The sequence below is a fragment of the Sinohyriopsis cumingii genome, chromosome 1 (assembly GCF_028554795.1).
Source record: "Sinohyriopsis cumingii isolate HCF-2022 chromosome 1, ASM2855479v2, whole genome shotgun sequence".
NCBI classification, from domain to species: Eukaryota; Metazoa; Mollusca; class Bivalvia; order Unionida; family Unionidae; genus Sinohyriopsis; species Sinohyriopsis cumingii.
Window position 1 is genome coordinate 29397868 of NC_142961.1, and position 23337 is coordinate 29421204.

The following is a 23337-nucleotide window of genomic DNA, read 5'->3' on the forward strand; positions in this document are numbered from 1 at the left end:
GTTTGAACTCGAGTTGTCATTGCCATACATGTTTTACGCGACATCGTGCACAATATGAAGACATTATTGTAATATACACTATATTATTTAATGGCATCACGAAAAAGAAAATTTTCAGATGCTTTCAGAAAACCAAAGATTTTTCAGTCATTGACATCTCCACGTTGGCAGCACCCAAACCGTGCAACATGGTGATGGAACTGGAAGTTCTGTATTTTCAAACTCAGGGCGTGCACTAATCATTGGCCCTGCTAGATTCTGAAAAACTCAAATGTTGTTGAATATGATTTTACGATGGTTGAAGTGGAATTGGTTTTACGTGATTGCGCCATCGGCTGACGACCAACTGCGTTGTGATGTTTGAAAGATCTTCAAAAAGCACTGACCAGTGGTAACAACGACAACACTATTGTGTCGTCAATCGAGTTCTTTTCCACTATCGATAAAGCATCAGCTCTTGATAATTTTGATGCAAACCAAAACAGTCTTGTTGTGTACAACGAAGTGTTTCTTTAGCACCAAATCAGGAGGTTGGCATAAAAACACATGTCATCTATTTGACGATACGCACATGTGCCGAAAGTAATTCGTGACAACTGTAACATGTTGATTATATTGCCTCGTGTCAACAGGGGATCAAGTAGAAGCGCTAACGGGAACAGAAGAACAACCGGGTAAAATTCGTAAAATAGCTCAGTTCAAAGACAAGATCAATAAAACAGCAAAAGCAACTGCAAAGACTTTAAGCGCTGATGGCTGAAGGCGCTGATGCATCTTCCACAGGAAACACCACCTGAATATTAATCAATGTTAAAGAAACCATAAGATATTTTTAAAAATAGATTAAAGAACCAGCACGGAAGGAAAACTATGACAATCCGGTAGGATTATATTCTTTAGTACCTAGTGAAAAGCAACTAACCCAGTAGATGTTGGAGAACAAACTACCAGCGAGTAGGATTAGTGTTCACATTGAAAAGAATTGGCCTATATTTGTATAGAAGGAGTGGACCCGACAAATCCAGTTAAGTGGTACAGCTCCTGTTTGGCCTGAGCTTGAAACACTTGTTACCATATATCGAATGATAGGTGCAGAAAAGGCTAAACCATATATAGATATTTTTCGTCAACATTTTATAGCGACTTTTAACCAAATCTATGTTCCAAATCATAAACAAGAGACACCTTTACCTCCACCAAAATAGGTAATAAAAAGGACAGACTAGGATGGACAAAACTGGAACAAGCAATTATTAGAAGAAAACAAATGGAAAAGAACAGAAGAAAAATGACGTGGCGGACTGTTTGATCGATTGGAAACACTCGTGTGATCAATTCGTGCAGGCAATAATGCATCCGAAGTTATTAATGAAGCTACATTGATTTGACAGCGACTAGTCACCAATGACATCATGGTCATAAATACATATCGTGTACTGATGTATGTACTTGCTGAGGTTCGTACACCAATGATAAGTTCTGAAACGATTGAGTCACTGCGTGTGCTACTCGAAATCTATGCTGCGATGTAACGGGTTGTTGTAAATACAACCCAAAGCGTTACCTCGACGATTACAATTTCATCAGCGAAACCAGAATTCAGTGTGACGTTTTCTGCACCTGTTATCATTGGTGGATCACGCACACTTGAAATCGCTCTAGCGTTGCTGTTGGCCTAATACCCTATCACAGCCTCTTGGTGGCCTGCCCGCGAATAACTCATTTATGTTTTCGGTAGACACTGGTTCCTGGAATAATATTTAACTTCCTGCTGGTGCACACGATGTAGAATCGATTAATGTAGAAATTCGAGTAAGAATCACATTAATAATCCGCAAAAACTCTAAAAATTGATATACTTGACAATGAGCCCAAACTCAGTTATGCCATCACTATAGAATCTCAGGCGAATGCGGCTGACATTGCACTTTCGTCAACAAGATCAGCTTTAGGATGGCCTGACGACATTTCAGATTATATACAATTTTTACGTGTGGGATATCATATTGCGCCTGGAATTGTGAGGATTGCCTCAACAAAGCAAATCAATCTAATTTGTAACGCTGTCAATTGTAGTAATGTAAGCAGGTCTGAAACGACAGTTTTAGTTCTTCATGGTTGTATTCTCTTTGGGTTTTCCCCAACTGTGGAACCGGTTGATTTGATATCGATCTGATATTTAATATAATGACATACTTTTGTGGACATATCAGACCCGTGCGTGTTAGCGAGAAAACTCGTTTATGCGACATATTACGGTCATTGCCTTAGTGATGCTTTTCGTGGATGGTTCACATGTGCACCAAAAGAAGTTTTCAGAGCTCTGACCTCGCGCGCTGCACCAATCAGTAAACAAACTGCATTTCGAGGCGTTGATAGTATAAAAAGTCTTGCTAGCTGTAGATCGGATGAAGCAACCGGGATTGCAGGCAACTCAATATTAAATTAAATTTTAAAAAAATGTAAGATGTATTTTACTGAAAGATTACTGTTTGAAATGGAAATTAAAAATAAATACATCTAAGGCTATGATCTTGAGTTTTTGGAAATGTGGTATAAAACCGACAGATTTTATAATCATAGAAAGTAAATTGAAATTGTTACCAAACAGATATACTTAGAAGGTATGTCTAAGACGGATGGCTCATATGCAATGCTGATGTGTTTCAAATTGTATTGAATCATCACTTGAAAGATAGGTTTGTTCCAAATATTAAGACCGGTTTGAATCTTCCAGATGAGCAAGGTTTTGGTATATACATATTGCAAATAGTTTTCGTTTAATGGCTATCGAAGCTTAGTATTTGGAATTTTAGTGTTCACACTTCCTCACGTTTGTTTGTACCCCAATACCTATTTTGAAATAAAAAGAATCAAGGAAATAAAAATTTCACACAGCTTATTCGTTCATCAATCACTGAAATATTACTAACCTGATTGTCGCCAGGCGTCATAAACACTGTCAGCTTGTTGCCGTTTTGAATCAAATGGTGAGTTTCTTTAGTAACAAGGTCGCCATATTGTCAAGGGCGAGCCTATGATTTACAGCAACAGATGTGAAGTAGTTCACTATCTTTGATAATCTCAATAAGTTTTGGAGCTGCATCTCTTTGAACTCGTCTATCAAAGAGTTTACATTTGATTTGCTCATTTTTGGTTAGAAATATTACAAGTAGATATTGCAATTGAATGGACTATTCAAGTAACCAAATAAAGACAGTGCACAATCCATCTGCTTCCTTACCTGGATTGAATCTGTTTCATCTGCCAACAAGTTTACAGTGTTAGGGACCTCCTGGTACAAATGGGGCTAGAGCTTATAAATTGACAAATGAATTAAGTAGGTTTTGTGCAGTTGTATATCTTTCATGCTTTTCGTTTTGAAAATCAGTAGGTGGGTACAAACAAACTTGAAGGTTCGCGAATATTTTAAGAAAATTGCGAGAATCATCTCATAGACTCCAGGTTGAAGTATGCTGATTGGCGCAGCCTCAAGCTATTTCATGTGAAAATAGAAAATGTCATTTCTGCAACGGGATGGAGGTTGAATTTTCATTTTGTATTAGAATGGCTGCGTTATGTTAAATAATGAACCTAGTGTATGCCTAAATATGATTGGAGGCATTAAAACATGATAAAATTCAAACCTATTCAATTTTTCTTCTTCTAATCTCTCCCCCCCCCCCCCAGATATATGAATAGATCTTAGAATCTGCTATGAATGTGAAACCTCTAGTATGCATTTATGCAATAAATCTGAAGCGGAAGCAAAGAAATAGACTTTTAGTATTAACTTTATAATTAGTTTTTCATGTGAATCGTGCATGTTGTCAGTGACTGAACTTAAATGACCTAGAATATGTCAAAATAGAGCATCGTGTACCTGTTATACTCTACGACAAAACGACACATATTTGTACAGAAAATTCATGATTAAATACGAATTGTCTGAGCATCGATTTAACTGTCATCACAATCAGGTTTGAAAACTATGAAGAAATCGGGCATTAAGTGACAATCGAAATTTTGGGGGCAGTGTCTATTGCTGAACAAGATTACTAGCTTTCTAAACTTAACAAACTTCACCTTTGACTGACAAAATAAAGCAAAGCAAGGTCAAGAAACAAAATCCACTTTTGCCTGCCAAAATAAAGTAAAGCAAAGTCAAGAAACAAAATCCGCGTTTGACTGACAAAATAAAGCAAAGTCAAGAAACAAAATCCACGTTTGACTGCCAAAATAAAGTAAAGCAAGGTCAAGAAACAAAATCCACGTTTCACTGCTAAAATAAAGCAAGGTCAAGAAACAAAATCCACGTTTGACTGCCAAAATAAAGTAAAGCAAGGTCAAGAAACAAAATCCACGTTTGATTGTCAAAATAAAGTAAAGTAAGGTCAAGAAACAAAATTCATGCAAGTCAACTCATGATCATTAAAAACTAATTCTTTATAAATGTTGCGCTCTGTTTTCGATTATTTCACTGATTTTAATTAATTTTTTTTTAATATTTATTGTTTGCGTAAGGCAGATAGGCTAATTTGTAATAACTAATATATTGGGTGTGTGTGTGTGTGTGATTTGGATTTTTAACGTAGCTTTCACAATTGTTCAGTCATATCGCTACGATATCTACAATGTGGCAGTTTTATAGTGATTATTACTGGAATATCATGTCGCAGCTATGTAGCATCATGTCACACCCAGTCACATTATCCTGACACCAGGCCAACCAGTCCTAATACTAAACTCTTTATACTGAGCGCCAAGCAGGCAACTGCTATTACCATTTTTTAAGCACTTGATATGACTCGCCGGGGTTAAACCCGCAACCTCCCGCATCAGAGGCGGATGCTCAAACTATTTAGGCCACCGGAGCGGTCGAATCAAGTTTGTAGTAAGTAATTAAATTAACACTGATTTAAATAAAGAATGCGGTGAAGAATCTTTCGGGTTGCAACTAAACACTGTTGCTTCAGTAATTGACTAAGTTATCCAGATTTAGCGTGTGTACACTATTATACTGGGCTATTGCTAAATCCCTATAACGGAGACAATTATACATTCAAGCCACGACGTGTGATCATCCGGTATAAAACTTCTTGGTAAACAAACGCGACAAATACTTAGCTGCTCCCTTCTGTGTGCTATTAGGCCTTTGTATAGCGGCAGTACAACACCATTCATTGTGGTATGAGTCATCGAGAGCACCTTGCCTTATGTTAATAGTATTTTCCTAACGTCTGGTTAAGTTAGCTGGTGGGATGTTTGATAGCATTTGAACTATATGTGAAATTTCCTCTGAATATTGGAAAAGCAGCCAGGTACTAAAGATCGCAATATACAATTCTCTCTCTCTCTCTCTCTCTCTCTCTCTCTCTCTCTCTCTCATATTCCTTTAGAGTGTAATATTTAAAGTGGAATACAAGTTTCAAGTCCCAGTGTTAACTCTACTACTACCACTTCACTGCTATCACCACAACCACCATAAATGACATCTCCATAACAGAGGTGATGGATGGTAGTAGTGATAATAGTAGTAGATGCTGTTGTTTCTGTTGTGATTGTTGTTGCTGTTGTTGTAGCAGCAGCAGTAGTTGTGAAAAAAAAATAAGATCGTCTTTATTATGACACGTCTTTCTTTTTCTCAACATATTCAAAACACGATCCAAACCACCACCACTTTCACTAGCTAGGACAGGCGCGACAAACTATGCAGTGACTTAGTGTGCCATGGCTTTAATGGGCCATGACTTTAATGTTCGCTACATTTTTTCGGGAGTTGGGACACTCCTCCTCCAGCAGTACCGTTTCATCTTCCTGCAACCTTTATACAAAAAATTGGTAATAATAATAATGATAATAATAACAATAATATACTTTATTTTCTATGGGCTGTTGAGCCGAATGACGAATACTCATCCCAAACGGTATCAAAACAATGTAGAATGTACCGTATTGGCATATGTACAGTACAATACCTGAACTGCATCAGTGTCATCACTGACTTGAGGCAAAACAATCCAACGCGTTCGTAAAAATTATTATAAAATATATTTTACGCCAAAATAATGTCAAACATTTGTGTTAAAGCAGTATGGATTGTTTATAATTTAATATCATTAGGCAACATATTTCATATTAAAATATCACTGTATGAAAAACTTTTAAATATTTTGGTCTTGCAGTTTGAAATTCACAGTTAAATGTAAGTAGAAGCGCACGTTATTTTACTCTAAACTGTAATAGTCTGGTGCCCGGTTGCCTTACACTTTGTACATGACTCCTTGTAATTTACTCTATTTTGACTAGGTCGCCATTTAATTTTTTTTTTTAACTGGATGTTTAATATTGTTCATGCAAAAGAGTTCTAACCGCGTTTTGGGCATGAGTTCAGTGCGTTTTGTGTATGCGTTCAATGCGTTTTGGGCATGCGTTCAATGCGTTTTGTGTATGCGTTCAATGCGTTTTGGGCATGCGTTCAATGCGTTTTGTGAATGCGTTTTGGGCATGCGTTCAATGCGTTTTGTGTATGCGTTCAATGCGTTTTGGGCATGCGTTCAGTGCGTTTTGTGTTTGCGTTCAATGCGTTTTGGGCATGCGTTCGTTCGTAACATATGATGAACGAATATCCCAAAATATTGGACCAATAGTCAAAATGAGGCAACAAGAAACAATTGTAAATAGTAACTTTTGATTTTGGCATTAAAATGCTTAATTCATTTAAACAAAAAACAAGAAATGGAAATATTGCTAGGTACAGAGTTGATTCGTTTCTTCCACGATTGAGTGTCGGTGACTACTAAAAGTTTGTATGAGATCCATATCTTGTTACGTGTTTTGGCTCTAATAAACAGTAACACAGAAAGAGTGAAAACAACAAGCTTTTTAAAATTTAACAAAGAATTTATTTCCCTGGAAAAATTCTGTGAAAATGGAAAAAGGAGAAGAACTTACGGTTTCAAGAATCAAATCCAAAAATAATCCAAGTATAATCCAAGAGTTAAATTGCAAAAGTCCTAGTAATAAATGTTCTAATAATTTCAAGTTCTAATCCTGATGGAAAATACGAGATGGATGACGATGACGAATACTGTAGTCTTTACTGTTTTTTTTTTTTTTTTTTTTTTTTTTTTTTTTACAATTCCTTGTAGAAATACAAATAATGACACTCCGGTGTCGGAAATCCAAATTAAATTTGTAAGCAATGTCTTTCCGAAATTTCTGTGTGAGCACTCCTCAAACTATTTCCAGAGCTTAAAAGAATTAATCCTTTTGAAATCCAACAGATCTGAAGAAAATTATAACTCAAAAGCTGGCGACAACAAAATAACTTAACATCAGTGTAAAAAGCCCAAAACAGAAATCTTTCTCTACGCATCTCTATTAAAAGTAACAGATGCGCAGTAATGGAAAAACCGGAATTGCGAAACACAGGGCCACGTGACCGTGTTTACATATAAAAAATCACGAACACAGAATATGGCCTTGATTAGACCAATGATTTTACTCCGAAAATAAAAATTAAAAAAATTGTTTACATCTTAAATCATGACTTCGACAACAACCAATCATTTTAAAATAAAAATAGAACTTATTTACGTGATTGCTACTATTTTTGAATCATGGTCTGGATCTAGGTCAACACCTGGTAATTACGAAAGAATGATTCAGGTCAACTGATTTTCAGGAAAAATATCATCTCCAGTGAATAAATTTACATTATAATAGCATATAATAGAATAAAAAATTTAAAACTGACAAACAATTAAATTAAAATAAATATGAATGAAATCAGATATACCTAACACCTTCCCCCATAAAAAAGAAAGATTTATATGATAAAGATTTCTTTTTACCACAGACTAATACACAAGTTTTAAGAAAAACATAAGTACTCTTATGAATTACAAACAGTATACATGAAATAATACATTTCTATACACAGAAAAGTGCATCTGCTATTAAATTATCTTTTCCTTTGATGTGCCTGGTGTCAAGATTATATTCCTGTAACAACAAACTCCATCTTAGTAGTCTTTGATTTTTAATTTTCATCTTGCCGATGAAAGTAAGAAGGTGGTGGTCACTAAACACAATAATCAAAGAAGGAGCTGAACTAATGTGAACTTCAAAACGTTGTATTGCCAGTGTCAAAGCCAAACATTCCTTTTCGATTGTTGAATAATTTCTTTGGTGCTTATTTAATTTCTTAGAAAAATAGCACACTGTATGATCAATACCATTTTCGTCTTTTTGAATTAAAACTGCTCCAACCCCAACATCACTTTTATCAACAGACAATCTAAAAGTGGCCGAGTGGTCTAAAGCGCTCACCGTTCGGGATCACTGCCATCTCACCTCTGTCTGCATGGGTTCGAGTCCAAGGCTCGGCTAGTGTGGATACATGGGAAAGCCTGCCAGTAGCTTCTCGTGTGTCGGTGGTTCTTCCTTGGGTTTTCCAGGGTTCTTCCTCCACCAGTTACACTGGCCGCCATGTATAACCTATCTTGTGCTGAAAAATGGCGTTAAACCTCGAACAACAACAACATCAACAGCATCAGTTTAAAAGATTGGCTGAAATTTGGAGCTGTAAGAACTGGCGTGCTTTTAAGTATGGCTTTTAACTTGCCAAAAGCCTCCTGACATTTTTCAGTCCAAAAGAACTTATTTTTCTTACTCAATAAAATTGTCAGGTGTTTAGCAGTTATAGAAAAATTGGAACAAAATTTTCGATAGTTTCCAGCCATACTTAAAAATCGCATCAGCTGCTTTTTATTAAAAGGCACGGGAAAATCAGAAATAGCCGTGACCTTGGCATCTATAGGTTTAACTTGTCCATGTCCCTCCATGTGTCCTAAGAAAGTTACACAAGCACGGCAGAACTCACTTTTAGACAAATTAATTGTCAAACATGCATCGGTGAGTCTGTCAAAGAATTTCCGAATCGTTGCTAAATGTTCTTTCCAGGTGTCGATGTAGATGATGACATCATCGATGTAAGCATCACAATTGTCTTGACCAAAGGTAATCATATTCATGAGGCGTGGAAATGTACTTGGCGACCCTTTCATACCAAACGGCATTACTTTATATTGGTAAAGTCCATCCTAAGTCACGAATGCCGAAATTTCCTTTGCTCTTTTCGTTAGTGGAATCTGCCAAAAACCTTTCAGAGGGGTCAAAAATTTGGTGACATACTTGGCATTCCCGATTTGATCAATACAGTCATCAATTCTTGGTAATGGGAATGAATCTGTTTTTGTCACACTATTCACCTTTCTATAATCAGTACACATACGGAACGTTTTATCTGGTTTTGGAACAAGTATGCTTGGTGAACTCCAGTCACTTTTACTGGGCTCTATAAAATCATTCTCCAGCAAATATTGAATTTCCTTTATTAAGTATTCCTGTTTGAGAGGGTTAATCCTGTACGGGTGTTGTTTAACAGGTTTGGAATTTACAATGTCAACGTCATGGAAAATTTTGTTTTCCTTGTAGGAACATCTGGAAATAAGTGCTCATATTCGAATAATAACTGTTTAAGTTAATTTCTTTCTTGCTCTTGCAAATGTGAAAGTTTATGGTCCAGATCTTTCATAATTTCTGAATTCCGAAGATTTGTCACTCCAATGTCAGTAGAATATGATGATATTCCTTCACTTATATCTTTACTGAGTGGGACAGGTACAACTAAATTAATTGCATGTTTAACTTTGCTGTCTCTTTTAATATAATGGTACTCCTATAATTTATGTAGGTCCCAGGAGCACTAATATTATAATTTAACTCATTCATTTTCTTCTTTAACTTTGTAAGGGCCCTAATATCTAATCTGAAGAAAAATTTGATGAATGAGCAAGAGAGGCAGAACCCCATCAAAACAAATCTAAAACGTTATCTCCATTAAAGTTCTGTCAAACACTAAACTTCACTTTTGACTTGAATTGCTGAATGCCAAATTCAAGATTAATAGTTTGGAAAGATCGAGACCTAAAATTTAACCCTTGACCCGATTTGATACAGTTATAATAGCCAAATTGAGTAAAAGACTTTGTCAAATCTTTTACTATTATTTTAGATTTTATACTCCTCAAGGGAATTGCCTAGGGAAACCTTGTTGACGCACACATAATGGTCAACAGGTATTGGTTACCTGACTTGGTCTTAGGTAAGGGACCAACACAATCTACCACAATTCTACTAAATGGTTCGTCAAAGGCAGGAAAATAGGCTGTAGATGAGCCTTGGGTATTTTCTGATTGGGTTTTCCTACCATTTGACAGGTATAACAAGATCTACAATATTTACCAACATCAATTTTGATTTTTGGACAATAGAAGTGAGTTAAGATCTTGTGATAAGTTTTATTGATCCCTAAATGACCAGCCAATGGAGTTTCATGGGCCAGACTAAGTATTTCCTGTCTGTAAGGTTTTGGAACTACAATGTGATAGTTCACTGATCATTCGTCATCAGCAGGTACGTCGGGAGGTCTCCATTTTCTGATAAGAATTCCATTTTTAATGAAATAACAGACAGGAACTTCAGTAGCTTCAGTTTCATTAATGGCCTTCTGAAACAAACAGGAGATCTCAGGATATTTTTCCTGTTCGACGACGAGTGATTATCGTTTATCACCCTGATTAGAATAAAGAGAATGAGTCGTTAAAAGAGGATCACTGTGATCAATACCTTCTGATTGATCCAAACAAGGAGTGAAAGTGACATTGTCAAAAGTCTGGCCAATACATGTGTCAGCTAAAGGAATGTTTTCCTTATCAACATCATTTTCAAGAGCTTTCTTTGCCATATCTCTGGTGACTGCACAAGCTGTAAATACATCAGGGAATTCTTTTTCAATTAAATAGACTTTCTGATCCAAGCAAGGCTTGTCAGTTACAAGTCATTAACCACAACCTTGTCTCCAACTAGTTCGTTGACTAGTAATAAATGAATGACCTCAACGGGTAAAGCAGAGACTGTTCCGACTGTCACGGGTCCTGAAACTAAGTATGATGACAAATTTACACAATGGAGAGGAACATTAACAAAGCCACACTCTATTTCCTGAATGAAAACACTCTCATTAAAAGAAGACTTCTCCGAAAAAGGCAAAGTACCCGACAATAAAAGACTCTGAGAAGCTCCTCTGTCCCTTACAATTTTAATAGGGATATGATTGGCCGAATCACCCAAGAGTGATATAGAACCCTTCGATATGAATGATTCATAATTCTCCACAATCAAATTAGACTGGGGTTTCTTAGACCCAGCAAATGTATTGCTTTCAATACATGCCCGTGACCTTGCCATCTTAGAAATAAGAGAATTTGGAACAGGTCTGTCTTGATTCTGATGCCTATTTTTCAATTTGTAGCAATCAGAAATAACTTGTCCTTTTATTCTTGCAACAGGTACACGTAGGAAGAGACAATGATCTTGAATCAAGCTTCACCGAAGTTTGATTTTTAGAAGTTGTGCCAGTTTGAGTTTTAGAAAGGCTTGTATTAGGCTGAAATACTTTTCTACCAGAAGACTGCTGAGTGGAAGATTTACTTAAAAAAGAAAATTTATGAGTTTAGGAATACTCATCAGCTGTACGAGCTGCATTTTCCAATGTTTTGACCTTATGCTCATCAAGATAAGTCTTAATGTCACTATGGCACAGTTCTTGAACTCTTTAAGTAATATAAGTTGTCTTAGATTTTCATAATCTTGTTCCACTTTCTTGGCTAAGCACAATCTAACAAATAACTGCTCTTTTTCTCTAGCAAATTCGACATGAGTTTGTCCAGCTTCTTTTCTATAGTTTCTGAATTTTTTGCCGATAAGCTTCAGAGACTAATTCATAACCCCTTAAGAAAGATCCTTTAACTGACAGTGAACGGTGAATATCACTGGCTTTACAAGTGAATACACACTGTAATAATTGAGTCCAATGCTCCCTTGGCCATTTCAAATTTTCAGCAACTTTTTCAAAACAAGGAAAATATCTTTCTACTTTTTCACTGAAAGGGGGCACTAATCTAATATTCTTTGCAAGGTCAAAACTTAAATTTGGATTCGAAGTATGAATGTTCTTGTCATTCTACATTGATATTCCCTCTCTTGCTTCTCTTTCTCTAACTGTAAATGTATTTGCTCTTTCAGTAACTGTATTTGTTCTTTTTGTAACTGCATTTGTATTTCTTATTCTCTTTATTCCTTATTAACTGCGTTTGTTTTTCTTGCATTTGTCTTTCTTTTTCTTTTGATTGTAATTGCATTTGTTCTTTTTCTTTCTTCAATTTCATTTGTTCATTCTCTTTCTCCAATTTCATTTGTTCTTTCTCTTTCTCCAATTTCGTTTGTTCTTTCTCTTTCTCCAATTTCATTCTTTTTTTTTCCCTTCCTATTGCAACTGCATTTGCATTTGTTTTTCTTCTTTTCTCTTTCTCCAATTTCATTTGTTCTTTCTCTTTCTCCAATTTCGTTTGTTCTTTCTCTTTCTCCAATTTCATTCTTTTTTTTCCCTTCCTATTGCAACTGCATTTGCATTTGTTTTTCTTCTTTATCCTTCTGAAACTCCAGCTCCCTCAATTCCAATTCCATCTTGTATTTTAATTCTAGTTCCTTCATTTTTGTGTCAGAGTCTGATACAGACTTACTAAAGTTGTCATATCTGCAGAATACAAAAAGATCGTTTTTCATTTTCCTTTTATCCAGAGTAGTGACAGCAAAACCTTCGGTTGCTGACAATTTATGCACATAGAATTGTTGGTACTATTGCTACCATCGTCATCATCATCAATAAGACATTCTGAATTGCACACGGCACAACAAAAACAGAGGAGAGCACAAGTTTTAGATTTGAGATCAGGTTGTAATTTACTATTGCACTGTTGCATGCATGACTCAGAATCGTGTAACATTTTTTATTTGCATAAGAAATCAATTTTGACAACGATTTTAAAATGTTTATAGATTCTTTTGGATATATAATACAATGTTACTTATTAGGCGCCATAGAAAAGAATATTTCATTTTGAAATCCCATTTAAATATGCAGGAAAATAATAACTAACAATCTTTTCCAAACAGAGATCGTATTACACATGTCAGATGTCCTTTTATCTGTACAGAGCTGTTGAATTAATAGGATGTTTACAAGACTGACGTCAATGCATGCCCCTGAAAGCAGAAAAGGGCAGTCAGCCATGAATGTATTAATCTCGTGTCTCACCGCTGATCATTATCGGAATGCGGTATATACACTTGAAACATACGAGGTGCCGTAGCGGACAAAAGCTGGTCCAATCAGAATATTGCCGTTGAACTTTTAATGTCATTTCTTCAGAACTCCAATTTCACGTGTTGTATCAAAATATTTGTCCTTAAAGTTTCATTTTCTAGGTCGAGATTTTAGATTGTATCTTTCGAATTAAACAGTAGTGGTTGAAAGTTATATTTTCTATGTCGAGGTTTTATATTGTGTCATTTGAATTACACGACGGTGGTTGAAATTTCGATGTCATACGTCGAGAATTCCTAATTTACGTATTGGTTCAAAGAGTTTAGGTCGAAGGTTCCATTTCATATGTTGAGTATTTAGATTTCATCAGTTGAATTACACAGCGCTGGTTGAAACTTCGATGTCCGATGTCGAGTTTTTAGATCGTATCTTCTGAAGTTGAAATTTTAATGTCATATGTCGAGAGTTTCTATTTAACATGCTGAATCACATTGATTACGCTGAAAGGTCCGTCTTATATGTTGAGCTTTTAGATTGTATCTGTTGAATTACACAGCGGTGCTTGGTCAATTAATTGTGCTTGTCAGAATTGTTATTTTTGTATGGTGAAATGATGGGATTGTGATAAATGTAACATTACACAATGTCCACTTTAACAATTCAAAATAATATCGAGTATTAAGATACATCATTCGTGTATTCTATTATGAGGCGCCATTACATTTCATTCATTTACAGCTTGTTTGTTCTATGAATACACATGACGACATTATAATACAAATGTATGACACATTGTCTGCCCAAGATATGGTTATATTAATAGTTCAATGAGGCAAGCATCATCCCATCACTACCCAAGGTTTGGTTTTATTAATAGTTCAATGAGGCAAGGATCATAGCATCCCTGCCCAAGATATGGTTATATTAATAGTTCAATGAGGCAAGCATCATCCCATCCCTGCCCAAGGTATGGTTATATTAATAGTTCAATGAGGCAAGGATAATCTCATCCCCGCCCAAGATATGGTTATATTAATAGTTCAATGAGGCAAGGATCATAGCATCCCTGCCCAAGATATGGTTGTATTAATAGTTCAATGATACGAGCATGATCACTTCCATGCCAAAATGTGGCTCTATTACTAGTTCTAATATCCGATCCTGATCACATATTGCACTATACGTCTATAATAGGTACTAAAAAATGAATGACCCTAAGAAGACTTACCCCCAAATGTACCAAGATTTTGTTTCATCCCCCCCCCCCAACAAACAAAAAGATATTGGCTAAAATTCAGCTCGCAAAAATCACCGAAACCAAACATATGATAAGCCTAAGCAACACCAATTTTTTCTGGTACCCCGTCCCGGCTCCATCAGCCTTGTTTCACCAGGAAGCTCATACAAATATCCATCATCTGAATGGAATTGTTCAAGGAAGATATTATTTATAACGACTGTCCTAGCCCTGTTTCTTTTTCTTTTCGTAGTAATCTTTTCTTTTTCCTAAGTAAGGCGTGTGTGCGATTATACTAACAAAGGAACACATTTAGGTTCCTGGAATTAAATATACAATTTACATCAAAATTTGTTTCATACCATATCATTGAAAATATTGTATTTCTTCTTACACGTTTCTCCGTGATTGCTTAATGATTTCATAAAGTATTTACAAACTTATCTTGAATGTATTCCCACAGTCCTATTCTTGTTTCTGTAGGAAGATGAACACGTTGCTATGGATACCATGTGCCACCGTAATGCTGACGATATGCATTGTGCACGTCAGGCCATTCATTTGTGACATCACTCTGTGCTCTGTACCGAATTTCTGCGAGAACGGACGGGAATGCCACACCGATCCAGACACGTGCCAAGTGGAATGCATATGCACGGACAACGTCACGCACGAGCTATGCAAGTCAGATGAAGTAAAAATATCGAAAAATTTGACAATGACATCGCCAAGGACTATTACCACAGTATCACTCTCACAAAACACTGACTGCTTGAGTAACTATACCCAAAATACCGTGTGCCCGGGAGGGGTACCCTGCTTTTATGGAGACTGTGTCTTAGACAATATGACCTCAAACATGAGATGTGAGTGTTATCCGGGAGCTGTCGGTGATCTTTGTGCGGATTCGTGTTGTCTTGACTGTGGACCGCATGGGGATTGTGCCATTAATAAGGCAAACAGTTCTCAGTTTTGTGCCTGTCACCCAAACTACACCGGCGAAGGTTGTATGAGACTGAAAACAATAGGTAAATGATTTGTACACTTAGTGCTTACATTAATTATTTAAAGAGGTAATTATGCACATTTGAATTTGTGCTAAATTTTTCTTTTAAATACTCTTAATTTAACCCTTTTAAAAGGTCGCAGTACACATTACGCTCATTGTTAAACTCATCTGTAAATCATCCATCATCGATTAGTAAAGAAATAACAAATATCTTCGAAACGGGATTACCCTTACTGCACCGCCTGGTAAGTTAAAAGTTGATAACATCTTTTGAATGACCTAAATTAGATGTAACTGAGCTCAAAAGATAGAAAAATGGCATCATTTAACAATATTTCATTAATCTAAGAAGCTTCGGTAATATAAAAAAAATTGTTTGCTTTATTTTTGTTTCTTTTTTTTAAGAGAGAACTTGATCCATACGTCGTATCCTCTTTTTCGGCAAGGAGTGACGAGTGATAAAATGTCATCTCATTTAGAGGCACTTTTGAGTTGGTTATTGAGCTAATATGAGACTCTTGATATATATTAATTCTTGAATTACGTTCAAATCTCAACTGTAGAACAGAATGATAGCATCTTGTGCACTTTGTTGCTCCAAGTACATTGGAAGACGTTTTGTATATATCAAAGATATACACACATGCATATTTCACACTGAACAAATTAAGCGTACTTCGAGAACACTAAAGGTAAATATTTTTTCGATACATTGATAATTTGCTAATTCTGAGATTTCAAGGTGCAAGTGTGTGTGTGTGTGTGTGTGTGTGAGAGAGAGAGAGAGAGAAATTTGGATTTTTAACGTAGCTTTTTCAGTAATATCGTTACGATGTCTGCAGTGTGACAGTTTATAGTGACATTTAGCACTGAGGCATCATGCCGCAGACCTGTAGCATGATGTCCCACCCAATCACATTATCCGGACACCAGACCGACTAGTCCTAATGCTAACCTCCTAATGCTGAGCGCATAGCGAAGCAAATGCTAGTACTGTTATAATAAGTCTTTGGTATGACTAGGTCAGGGTTCGAACCCGCCATCTCCCACATCCGAAGCGGACGCTCTAACCATTCGGCCACTGGAGCGGTCTAAACGTGCAAGTGTATTTACGTAAACTTTCTTATATGCGTATAGAGAACACAGCTAACCAACGGGTGCAAGTGGAAAAAGAGACATGGTACCTATGGTTAGTCGGAGTCTGCGCATTGGTGCTTTTCTTGTTGTTGCTGCTGCTGATTGTTTTGCCCTACCTCATGTGGAAACACCGCATTATCCTAATCATGAAGATTGTACACTACTTTCAGCCCTACGAGGACCAAGGTACGCTGATTTTTCTTATCCGCATACCATAGATTTTTAGTGTCAATAAATATTCACAACCGTCCTATATACAATGTAAAATTTGTTAAACGTTGCATACAAAGGTAATGAAACGTTTTCTCGAATCGAACGGATGCGAGATTCAACCTCTATTATCCGATCTGCACGTTAGGTCTACGGCTAACAACTAGTTATATGGAAACCATTGCCTGATCTCTGTAACTTTGAAAATATGAATCTATTCCAGTTTCCACGTTTACAAATAATTCATCTTTCACATTTAACTGGAAGAGAATGAGAGAACACTTCGACTGTACTAAAAGCTACAGAACGGGTACACACTGAGAAAATAAAGCAAGTAACATTACTCTTCAGTCCAGTTAATCATAATATCACAATGCAATTTGCATGCCATTATCAACACTTATTTCAATATGACCAACTTTAAAAGAAACTTGATACAAGATAAGAATAACTAGATCAGTCCAAATCTCTTGCAGCTTTTAATAATCAAGAAAACGTATATCCCCAGTACATATCGCTGTCACGTTACAGTTCTACAACCAATGTCCCATTCAGTTCCCTCGTACCATAGACATCTTAATATTTTGTTCTCTCATCCTTTGGTATCTATGCATAGCCTATCAATTAACGTTTCACCAGCCACAAATTGATGTAACCATCAATACTTGTTTCTCTCATGCAGGTGTATAGTTTTGACATGTCAAGACTTTTATATCCAGCAGAATGCTCATGTTTTCTTCACTGATGCGCCTTACCATATTTTATCTTTTATCTTTTCGGTCTTGCAGATGATCGGGTCTTCGACGCGTTTGTGTCGTACCGCTCTGACCCCGTTGACGAGGAGTTCGTGCTGCAGAAGCTGATCCCCACGCTCGAGAAGGAGATGGACTTTAAACTCAACATACATCTTAGAGACTTCGCCGTCGGAGAAAGTAAGGATACGATTTGTGTAACCTTTCTTCTCCGGTATACGATATTTTCAGAGAGTGTAACATTGGGCTGAAAATAAGAATTAGTCGAATGTTAATTTATCAACTTATCATCTTAAGTATACGGTAATTGATAATGTATAAACCTGTCACCAGAAGGGGCAATCAGCATAAGCTATCGTAGTTGAGAGAGAGAGAGAGAGAGAGAGAGAGAGGTCCCATGTAATGGACTGATGAGGTCAATGAATTCACCCAGTCTTATATTCGATGAAACGTTATAATTAACAGAATATAATGGAAAACATTTCCGAACAGTAGGTCTTAAAACTGCTGATTTCTCACTAGCCATTTCCACCCGCCTAACGAGACGAGACCCGATGTAAAATGTTACTCTTCTTTCTACGCACATGCATGAATTGCAATAATCTCAACACGATTTTAGTGTACACTGTAAGAAATCAGGCGGCCTAAAAGCACCTGGTCACCGGATACGAGAATCCTAGTCTTTTTTTTTCAAACTTTATATCAAGACTAAATGGAACAAATGTCAAGCATTACGCATAATGCACGGCTTGACCTGGTTATTTTTAACATGTTTCCATGGACGTTAAGACAGCAGATGATCTTAACACGCTAATACCAGGGACGATTTATCCATGTTCCAACTATGAACACAACGTGCATGATATTCTAATATCAAACTTGTACCGTTTTTCTTAGTTCTCATCCAAGTGATATGTCAGTACGCATTCTGAGCCGCAGATCGGTACGTTATCCCACATACTACAAACAAAGACCACATTAACGTAATGCAGAGAGGATATTTGCTTCAAACGAACGAACAACTGATATATTTCATATAGCGGTGCAAATAATAAAGCTTTTCACCCACAAGATGAAATATATCAGTTATCCACACGGAGACAGCAAATTTATATTTTTATACTCAAACGTATTGTCTACCAATATGTATAACAAACTGAAGCATCCGATTTATTACCGTATCCGGTGCAAACCATTTATATTCTGCTGTGTTTTGTTTTTATTTGCACAGAAAATATCAGTCCTAACATAATTCTCACTGCCAATTCAAGGTGAAACAGCAGATCAGCAAAACCGAAGGAAGACAGTTTAGGCACATTGTCTGATTTTAACTTTGTCTCCGTGCAAGGCGACCAAACTTGCCACTGGACTATGATAACGTCTTAAAAACAGATCAGATTTCTTGGTTATAATGTTATCGACGGGCAGTGGGAAAAAAATGTATATGGTATTCCTTTCCAACGAATTATAATATTATTTCTCTTGGAAAATCCGGTAATTCACGGCTTAGCATACCACAAAGCAAATTATTTATTTCTCGTGTTACCAAACATTTAAAGGTGAGAATATCATTATATATAATTAAATTTACAATTTTAGGAAACTAACCCGTGCTATAATAAATTCACGCTAATTAGTGTGACAAATGTACTAGGTAATTGACAAATTAGTTGGTCTGATTTTGAGAAATATTTTATCAACACTGATTCCCCATACATCCATATATTCAATCTATAAACGGAGACGTAAATGCAAACAGTACATATTCAGTGTTATTACAGTATCATCCTGATGCATGAAATCATGCTTATATACCCTTATTTTGGTCATGAAAACCTTTCATCCTTTGGAAACTTTGCTATATGAATGTATTTCTTATCGATCTCTCTTTTTCCACCAAAATGTAGTGTCGTGGGGAAGAAAGGATTTAAAATGAATTCAACTCATCCATATTCTTTCAAATTTCAGCAATCGCAAACAACATTATTCAAGCAGTTCAGAACAGCAGGAGAACCATTCTGGTGATGTCCAAGAATTACGTGAAGAGCGAGTTTACAAGGTTCGAATATCAGTGCGCACAACAAGAGATGTTACAGATGAAGCACCGCATTATTCCCATTCTTCTAGAGGACATCACCGAAATCAAGGACACGATTGATCCCACTCTTAAGGTCATCCTTAGCTCTGTGACCTACATCATGTGGCCAGGTGAGAACAACTCGAAAGAGTTACAGAAATTTTGGAAACGTCTGCAATTGTCAATGCCTAAAATGCGAAAGGTCAAGGACGAAGGGATAAAAGTTAAACAGGATGTGACTGTGTGGCCGGAAAGTATTGCAATCCATACGATTGATGATAAAAAGCATAGTGACGTGTTCAACAGTGCAGAAAATAAATCAATTGATGAAGGGCAAGATCACAAAACGATAACAAAGGATGGCACTGGTCATTTGGGTACAAATGATTTGGACAAAAGATTATCAACGCTTTTATCCAACTTTAAATTGTGAATTCTTTTATACTGTTGATTTGGGGTTATATTCTGCTCTCTTTATTTTCTTAATCCATTTTTATTATAGTGGTGTCGACATTTTTTTTTGTATTTTCGTTCACCCTTAAATTCTAAATACTCGTTTTGTTGCCGAGTTTATACTCTTTTTGTCCTGTTTTAATTTTGTTGATTTTTATTTTAATTTTAAAAAATTAAGAATACTATTTTCAGAAGAGAGTGCAAATTTACATTGAACATTGTGTTTTTTAGCTTAAGAATACATTATTTCATGATTTGAAACAAATACCGTTATAATTAGTCACATTTGTAAATCTTTACAGTATCGACCAGTCTATAACTATTACCAAGTGTTGTCTTGTATATTATTACAAGTATTTTGACCGTAATTAGGGCCTATGTAATATCTGTATATGTACATAAGAAACGTTTAGTTTGTATATGACACTTGAATGAATTGTCGTAAAGAGATAAAGGTGAACAAAATACTCCGCTGTTATTTTGTGTGTCAATAAAGGCATTCTAGAAAGTATTACGGAATGTTCATCGCTCTTGTTTGCTGCATAAACGCGTGTGACTAAACTGTTGTTTCTGTTGGCACAGAAATGTTCAAGTGAACAAACAACACTACTTATCTAATAGTAACCATGTAATATTGATAATAGTGAACATGAAGGTCATGCAAGTTTCTCTTTTCTAGTAATAAAACTGGTTTTGTTGTCGAGAACCATTCATGGCTGTCAACTTGTTAATTATCATTATCTACCTGTGTTCATTCTGCCACTAACTTTGTACATTTTATGAATCACAACATTGTATCTATCAATATTTTGGTCATAATAGCCATCCATGGCATTGAAGTCCACACTTATCTCATTTGAAGAAGTGTTTGACTCGGTCTTTATCCTTATAACCCGTCTATTTTAAATGAGAAATTGTGTTGATTTATATTTTGGAGAAATTCTGATAACGAAAAGCACTGAAGCATTCATTTTCCCGATTGTATAATCATTATTTAAAATTGTTAATTACTAAATTCAGAATTTTTATGCAAGACTGTAGACAGAATCTGAGTAAACCAAATGATTTTACCTTTTGGACAGGGGCCCCGAGTGGCCGAGTGGTCTAAAGCGCTCTTCGTTACGGATCACTGCCATCTCACCTCTGTCTGCGGCGGTTCGAGTCTAAGATTCAGCCAATGTGGGCATGTGAGAAAGCCTGCCAGTAGCTTCTCGTGGGTCGGTGGTTCTTTCCGGGGTTTTCCGGGTTCTTCCTCCACCATTAATACTGGCCGCCATGTATAGCCTATCGTGCTGAAAAATGGCGTTAAATCCCACAACAACAACAACAACAACAACCTTTTGGACACGGGATTTGGACCCTTGTGATAAAATTAGGGATTGCAGCATTACGATATCCCGTGGTTTGCAACAGTGTTTGTTCGAGTGGATGGTAAAATAGACAACCGCTTGTCTGCTGCTGTTGGTTAGTTTTTGTTTGGTTTTTTGTTGTTGTTGTTGTTGTTGTTAGCTGTTGTTTCTTTCATGCACCGTCGGGGGAAATTCACTGATTCTTTTATCTGAGCTGCCTAAGACAATATTTCACCTATTTGCTTGAAAATCTATAAGCAAAAGCGGGTCATCAACAACACATCAACAACATCAAGCAAAAGCGGGTCATCAACAACACATTTTAAAGCAAGCTCATACATATTAATAAAGGAGTCTAGAGGGCCAGGAAACCCTTTCAGGTTGTGAAAATGAGAAATTGCTAACAAATGAAAGTCAAGGCGGTAGGGTGGCACATCTTGTGATTGATATGGGTGAGCTGTCCATTCGCTTAATGGCTGCTTTTTTGTTGTGTGTTACAAAAGTGTACAATAGAGAATTCTTAGAAAATAACAGATAATATAGATAAGTCCCACATGTGAATGGGGACAAGGCCATCTGTGGATGTCGGAATATAGGAGGAGTAGATGACCTGAATGACCTTGAGCCAGGAACTTTTGCCTCGATTACTTGCAAACGGGATAATGTATAAACTATTCTATCACATTTGCTAGACTTATATTGAGTTTGAACTGAAAATTAAATTTCGGGCCACATAAAACGATTCAATGTAGAGATTACATTATTTATGTATCACATGTAGTTCGTTCATTGATCAGTGAGGTACAGAATATTCTTATTTAGCCACGATCGGACGTTTAGTGAAACAGATGGAGTTACTATATTTAGCTCTAGCATGTCAACGTGCCGACTTTTAAGATGGCACAGGTCAATCACTAAAGAACCAGAGTGACTGGTATATCCACGCAAATCTGTTTGAATTAGCTGCATCAGTGTATAATCGCAGGATTGTTGTTGTTGTTGTAGGGTTTAACCCCATTTTTAAGCACACGATAGACTATGCATGGCGGCCAGTATTAATGGTGGTGGAAGAACCCGGGAAAACCTTAGAAAGAACCACCGACCCACGAGAAGCTACTGGTAAGCTTTCTCACATACCCACATTGGCCGAATCCAAGACTCGAACCCACGCAGACAGAGGTGAGATGGCAGTGATCCGTAACGGACAGCCACTCGGGGCACCATATCGCAGGGTACTAGAATATATAATTTGTGGTTTCAGATGATATTAATCCAATGAAAGTGACCATTGAGTCTCAATCTGCTCTAGCACCTTTGTTGAGCTTGACATTATGATGTGGGATTTTACTTTTGCATGTTAATCTACAAGTCTGCGTAAGAAAGCTGTGTCCTGTAGTTGGACAAAGATGCATATTTCAAATGACCACTAATGGACAGAAGGTCATGTAGAGTGATGTATCGCCTTTTGGCTGATTTTAGGAGAAGACTTTGATAGGTGTGCTTTTTTTACGAAAGTAATCTGGTTTCAGTTAAGACATAGTTTATCTCAGTGCCAAGTATGTTTATACACGTATTAGACGGGACTGTTTCAGTAGAGTAATTGCTGATTTGTGCTGGGTCCAGAATAGAACATTTTTAAAACAAAATAGTCAATGCTACATACATAATGCAGGTTATCTGTACATAGAACCGAATTGCTTGGTCCTAATTCCATGCTAATGACAAAGAACGGAAACAATAATTCCATGCTAATGACAAAGGACGGAAACAATAACTCCATGCTAATGACAAAGGACGGAAACAATAATTCCATGCTAATGACAAAGGACAGAAACAATGAATAGGGAGCTATAATGGTATTTAAGAGAAGAAACTGCAA

The 23337-nt window shown here is 36.5% G+C and overlaps 1 protein-coding gene across 4 annotated transcripts; it reads left to right on the forward strand.

Annotated features, from left to right (window-relative positions):
* Nucleotides 1-5129: 5129 nt before the first annotated feature.
* On the forward strand, nt 5130-20620 carry LOC149806609 (protein toll-like). 4 transcript variants are annotated; one of them, XM_089955548.1, is made up of 6 exons: nt 5130-5321; nt 6186-6205; nt 14955-15499; nt 16618-16803; nt 17616-17759; nt 19548-20620. In XM_089955548.1, coding segments are annotated over exons 2-6 (1419 nt in total). In that variant the 5' UTR covers nt 5130-5321; nt 6186-6203; the 3' UTR covers nt 20090-20620. The 4 variants fall into 4 exon arrangements, with proteins under 4 accessions (XP_089811674.1, XP_089811692.1, XP_089811684.1 ...); XM_089955566.1 differs by lacking the exon at nt 16618-16803; XM_089955558.1 differs by lacking the exon at nt 6186-6205.
* The last annotated feature ends 2717 nt before the right edge of the window (nt 20621-23337 follow it).

What these genes read in the sequence shown, in the direction of transcription:
- LOC149806609 (XM_089955548.1), top strand. An exon ending in TCAGCCCTACGAGGACCAAG is followed by an intron (nt 16,804 to 17,615) that starts GTACGCTGATTT and finishes TCGGTCTTGCAG; the next exon opens with ATGATCGGGTCTTCGACGCG. An exon ending in AGACTTCGCCGTCGGAGAAA is followed by an intron (nt 17,760 to 19,547) that starts GTAAGGATACGA and finishes TTCAAATTTCAG; the next exon opens with CAATCGCAAACAACATTATT.